Source organism: Lactuca saligna, chromosome 7, assembly GCF_052625555.1.
Source record: "Lactuca saligna cultivar CGN05327 chromosome 7, ASM5262555v1, whole genome shotgun sequence".
Taxonomy (NCBI): Eukaryota; Viridiplantae; Streptophyta; class Magnoliopsida; order Asterales; family Asteraceae; genus Lactuca; species Lactuca saligna.
The window spans coordinates 9,114,773-9,121,344 of record NC_136423.1 but is presented as its reverse complement, the minus strand read 5'-3'; the positions used below and the strand labels follow the sequence as shown (position 1 = coordinate 9,121,344).

At 30.6% G+C, this 6,572-nt stretch overlaps 1 protein-coding gene across 2 annotated transcripts; it reads right to left on the bottom strand.

Moving 5' to 3' along the window:
• Positions 1-821: 821 nt before the first annotated feature.
• On the bottom strand, positions 822-3,420 carry LOC145006366 (uncharacterized). Of its 2 annotated transcripts, XM_078965454.1 has the most exons (10): positions 3,306-3,323; positions 2,957-3,172; positions 2,493-2,623; positions 2,301-2,386; positions 2,126-2,220; positions 1,950-2,046; positions 1,746-1,863; positions 1,526-1,680; positions 1,328-1,453; positions 822-1,248 (listed from the first exon to the last, which is right to left on the bottom strand). In XM_078965454.1, the coding sequence occupies exons 2-10, from the start codon at positions 3,136-3,138 to the stop codon at positions 1,051-1,053; spliced, it is 1,188 nt and encodes a 395-aa protein (XP_078821580.1). In that variant the 5' UTR covers positions 3,139-3,172; positions 3,306-3,323; the 3' UTR covers positions 822-1,050. The 2 variants fall into 2 exon arrangements, with proteins under 2 accessions (XP_078821580.1, XP_078821579.1); XM_078965453.1 differs by having other exon boundaries at positions 2,957-3,420.
• Positions 3,421-6,572: the final 3,152 nt, after the last annotated feature.

Below are 6,572 nucleotides of genomic sequence, written 5' to 3'. Positions count from 1 at the left end.
TATAAATTAGGAAAAATGATACAGAACCTTGAAGGACACTATTCAAAAAACCTCTAAAGATTCAAGATACAAGGAACTTTAGAAGATACAACAAAGTAAAATTTAAAAAATAGGGAATATAAATAAAATGATCATAATCATTGTAAAAATTCCTAAAAAGTTTTCAAATGAGTTTATTGAATGTTAATTTAAACTTCAAAAATTCATCAACATCAAATTGATGTTTTCAAAACCATATCTATTCCTAGGATGGAGTAGAGATTAACGTAAGGAATGACAAATAGTTTGAAAATAGATAAGTTTCTTTTATTAATAAAAGGTATTTAAAGTTTGTGGTCTGTGATTTGGATAATCTAAATATCATCGTCACCCTCGGCATTTCCGCCGACAGCCGGGGGAGGTGTGACACATTTTCACCCACTGTATATGTCATTTCATTTACAAAATGTCTCTAGTATTTTGTAGACTTTTGATCAAAACACGAGCAAATGGATTTAAAATGAGGCATACTCGATACACAATTGGCGTATTTTATTTAGGTATTTGATTTAGTTTCTAGTAGGCCTAGTTAACCACATCTGATGTGTGTATTAACCATATTATATTAACTTAGCCCTTTTATAATACAATTTTCATTACAACCATATTAGATGTGGATGTACTATATTACCAATTTTCCAGTAGCGTGAGGCAAGTAAGTTAAAAGGATTGAAATCTATTTGAATGTGTACAACTTACTAAATGTATTTCAGTTTATTTGTTAATATTATAAATTTATGATGATATCTACCAACATCAATTATGTAATCGAATTTACAAAATTATACAAAATCAATGATATCGACCAGCTTAATTCATAAAGTTAGACAATTAAGATGCAGAGTGGCATTTCACTGATATATAGGTGGTGTTATAACAATGATAGTAACCTAGACTCAATAACTCTAGCACATTTTTAGGCATTTTTCTGTATTCAAGCTATTAATCTGACAAAAAAAAAAAAAAAAAAAAAACAGTGAGTATTATATTAGTAAATTCCCCATAATGAATTCAAAGAAGGTTGAGGCGCCCTGAAGCATCAACCAGCTGTTGGATGTTATGAGCAGCAGAAGTCAAAGTAGCATGACCTTTACAGAAAGCAAATCTGATATATCTATTATTATGCTTCTCTGAACCTGTATGGAAAAACCCGCATCCAGGAACAGCCACAACTCCAGCTTCTTTTATTAATTCCTCCACAAATTCAACCTGAAAAAGTCCATCCATCATAATTAATCAAAACATAAAAATAACAATATAATAGAATAGAATTAATTATTTCACATACGTCCATAAGTTTGCAAGTATCCGGAAGCGCTGCAAATATGAAAAACGAACCCATTGGCATAAATTCAACCTGAAACCCCACATCTCCAAGCAACTTCAACACAAAATCTCTTTTTCCTTCATAATCCTAACTCCCAACACACCAACTACATTATTGTCAAAAACTAGAAAATAAAAATAAATATAAAAGAATCCTTACTTTTCTCAGTGATTTATAGTACTCTGGTGGACTTTTTAATGCAGTCAACGCAGCTTCCTGAAATGGCGCAGGGGCTGAATCTGTAATTTTCGCATGAATGTTTCTGATTGCAAACGCAATGCAGGATGGACCTATGGCCCACCCCACCCTCCACCCTGTAGTAGTTAGTTGGTCAAACTCAGTCAAACACCCAAAATGATTAAAAGATAAACCCACCCACCAGTGACACTATATGTTTTGGACAAGGAAGACGTGATGATGCTTCTGGTTTGCATTTCTGGTAGTGAGGCCAGGCTTATATGAGGTTTTTCATTCTCATATGTTATATGTTCATACACCTGCACAAAACATTTTCAGACTCTGAATGCAAAAATAAAACGGATTCACATTCATGTATATAATTAATGAAGTTATCATATCATACTTCATCTGTAACGGCTATGCAATCCTTTGTTATGCAATATCCAGCAATCATCTGTAGCTCTTCCATGTTAAAAACTTTTCCAGTTGGGTTGTGAGGACTGTGTGTAAAATTCCAAATTCAAAACTATAAAAATATATATATAAAATTCCAAATTCAGAAACATATAATACACGTACCTATTCAGTACCAGAGCTTTTGTCTTTGCAGTAAAAGCATCTGAAAGTTTGACCTCGTCAACTCTCCAATAAGGTGGCTCCAGGGCTACATACACCTGTTAAGATTCAAGATTCAAGATTCATTCATTCATCATATTTCATATTCACAAATAAATTATAGCACCTGGGAACTTACAGGGACTCCTCCAGCCATTAAAATACATGTTTCATACGTTTCAAAACAGGGATCAAAAAGTATTACTTCATCCCCAGGGTTAAGTACTGCAAAACAAAACATAACATACAAAAAAAAAATATAACTTTTTTTTTTATTTGTGTTTCTGAATGAGTATAAGGGGATTATTGGGAAAGTTGTGAGTAGACATGCTTGCAAACATTGTGGCAGCGAAAGCCTCGGTCTGACCACAGCAAATGGCAATATCTGTTACGGGATCAACATCTAAGCCATGCATTTGCTTCATTTTATCCGCAACCAGATCACATATTCCCTGAACATGCCTTCAATTACAGTTTGCAAAAACAAAATGTCACTTCATAAGTCTGTGTAGATATATGAAAGCTGAAATTACAGTATAAACAAGTGTTGGGATTTGCGTTTAAACAAGAGTTGCAATAACTTGTTTGGAATGTTGGGTAAAAAGTGGTTGTGATTTTAAGACAGAAGAAAACGAGTTAATGAGATAGTTTATTTCACTATCCGCTAATTTTAGGACTATTTTGAACGTTGTGATATCAAACTGAAACAAACTCCCGATTAAGAAAATGATGAATTCGGCCAAAAAACGCATAAAATTAGGGATCCAATTCTGGAACAAGTGGAAGCTAACAGACCTGTATTGGTTAAAATCGGAGGTGATAGCGGAGACGGCGGCGGCCTTGATATTGGGAGGTGCCGGGAAATCAGGGAAGCCTTCGGCGAGGTTAATGGCGTTGCTACGTTCAGCTAGATAAGATAGTTGTTGGATTGGGGAAGGTTTTAGAGTCTTAGCTACCGACGACAGCTTTGCTTCCATGGCATTATCTCATCGCTAAACAACTCACCATGTACTGTATATCAGTAGAAAAAGGGGGTCGTGCAGAGAACAACTACAGTATATCAGTATCAATTGGTAACTTTGACTACTTGACTTTCCTCAACGCTGACAACCACGTAAAAAAATCTTTCAAAATAAATAATTACTTTCATAAACCACATCTTCATGATCCCTACTCTGTTTTCCACTTGGAGAAGCTAGTGCGGATGAGCAGTTACAGACGCGGATACAATTACATGAACAGATTCAGATTCCGACAAAGTTGATGACGAATAGAAGATTTGGCACCACAAATCACAAACTCAAAAACCCAAACCTTGTATGAAATTAATGTGAATAAGAACTAAATAGAAGATTTGGAAAGAATTTACGTGGAGAGGTAAATGACACCGTTACAGTAAAATCCAAGCTTTATTTGACAAACTAGTTTATAACCATTACAATTACAAGGTTATAAAATTAAGTAAAACTTAAAACCGTTAATCAACTATTTCAAATAAATTATTTTAAATCTCTTCTCTTCTCTCTACCTAATAAAAGAGTAGTACATTTACCACATGTCAATCAATTAGAGCTTCACATTAATTATTTGTCACTTATCATTTTAAGGTTTTTCCCCATTAATTAAATTTCCACTAATTCACTTCTTTATTTTACACATATCAAACACATCAATAAAAAATTTATTTGTAATATCTATTGCCTAATTTATTAAATTATTAATTTTTTTTATCATTGCTCTATATTTACCTTATAAGTTAATTAAAATTATTTTTACCTTTATAATCTGTGGTGCCCACGGGTTATAAACTGGTAAATTACTAATTAAAAGATATTTTTTAATTATATAAATTTATAATCGTTAATTTAAATAGATATAAGAAATTATATCACCTTATAATATATATTAATTTTATGTTAATGTTATTAATTTTATTTAATTAGAGTGTGAAATTTGAAATAATGAATCAATTATCAATTATTAATTTATTATAATTAGCATGAGAAATTTAAAATGGAGAATTAATAGGTTGACATGTGACATTTAATATTAATGAGGATTTCTAATATTGTAACACTTGTCAAAAGGAGAATAAACTTATTCACTTATTAAAATATTAAAAATATTAGATGTGAGATTCATATATTATTTAAAATAAAATTTAAATATAAAATTCAAAATATTTGAGAAGTTTGAATTTATAAGAAAAATAAGAAAAATGTTGAATTATAAAAATTAAAGTTTTTATTTTTCTCTTTTCAATTCACACAAATAATTTAGATAAATAAATAAACGAAATTAATGAAACTTTAATTTGATAATTTTAAAATTAGAAGAAAAGTTCATTAATGAAATTGATATGTATTTATGATTAGATTTAAATAATATGTGGAATTTAATAAAATAGAAAAAACCATAAAATGAAATATGAAATAAAAATTAATTTAAAATAACTAAAAAATTACATGTAGCAAAATGAATAAGAATATGACATATCACAAAAAAAAATCTTTATTTATTAGGGATAAAAGAGATCTTATCGATAACATTTTACAAACACTTAACATTTGTTCGTAAAGTTTTAGACTCTATTTTCCTAGAAACTCTTGGGTCCTATTTTGCACAAAAACAACCATCCAAAACCTTTTTCAATTGTTGCTTCAGGCCCTCGTAAACTAAAGATTTGTTATTGGCCCATAATAAATTTTATTATTTATATTATTTCATTATATTTACTATATATTTAATAATCTAATATAATGTATTCTTTTACCAAATGATATTTGACATTATCTAGTTCAGTCAAGGGTTTTTTCTTCCTAAAATACCAATTCTAGAAAAGACATATTACAGTTTTTCTATAATTGATTTGGATTATGTTACACAAGTAAATTTGTTAACAACAAATCACCAATTTCATTAGATAGTAAATAATATTTCGACTTCATTATCGATATCAACAAGAAATCATCGATTTCATCATATTTGAGGGAGGACATTACGACTTCATCATCAATTTAAGAAAAAACCTAGTAAAGTGGAAAAACTAAAGAACATACCTGAAGATGGGGCGACGTCCGGAGATGCGAAGCTGGAGAGCATGATGTAGTGGTGTGTGACGATGGCGGTGTGTGACGGCCAGTGCCGGTTGTCTTGCGAAGTTTGACGAGATGCAATGGAGAAGTTGTAGGCGAGTGCTTGTTGATGGTTGCAAAAAAAGAGAAGAAGGCGACGAGTTTTCAAAGAAATATGTTTTGTTTATATTTTAAAACTCGGGATGTCATAACTGATATATATATATATATATATATATATATATATATATATATATATATATATATATATATATATATATATATAACATAAGCATGAATGAAGACTTACAATGTCTCAATATACTAACAGTATACATCTTGAATCTCTCATTGTACATGTATCTTTTATCTTTATATCGTTACCTGTGATACAAAGAAACTGAGTGAGTCAGGTTAGGAAACCTGGTGAGTACATAGGGTTTTCAACCCATGATAATAATTTCAAAATATATAATTCACTCCAAACAATTAACCCGACTACACATTCTCGTTACTCTCTCTCTCTCTCTTTCTCTCTCTCTCTCTCTCTCTCTCTATATATATATATATATATATATATATATATATATATATATATATATATATCAAATCCGATAGAATATATCTCAAGGGTTATATACTAAGGATTGTTGTAAGCAACGAGTATAAAAGTATTGCTTAAGGAATTTCTTAGCATTACGTGTCGGTAAGGTGACCATGGGAAAATAGAGTACTCAAATGAACCTATAATCCATATTCTCAGTTTGTGTGATTCATTAACACCTACAAATTGCAAGTCTGCTAGTATTCCACTGGACTGTCTAGAATAGTTCGTGGTCATCATCAATACTCTGCTTGATGATTGGTCTCTGTTGGGCCTAGTCTCTTGCCCTATCTCTGGCATGTTTCTCACCATTATTCTATCTCATGGTTTCTCACAATTATTTTATCTCGGTATGGCTTCTCACTTTATTCTATCTTTGGTATGATTTCTCACCATTATTCTATCTCTTGGTATGGTTTCTCATCGTTATTTTATCTCTTGTATGGTTTCTTACCATTACATCTTTTCCTATAGTCTCTAACTATCATCTCATTTCTCTTATAACTTTCTACCCATCCTACCCCATATATTATGAGTACGGTAAAATACACATGTATATATATATATATATATATATATATATATATATATATATATATATATAATATTTTAGGAAAAATCATTATCTCATGTAACACAAAGATTAGGATCTCAGATAATTAGCACATATAGCATTCAGGCAAATTAAATATTTGATATCTATGTGTAAGTTGGTGGTAACTATGCACTCACT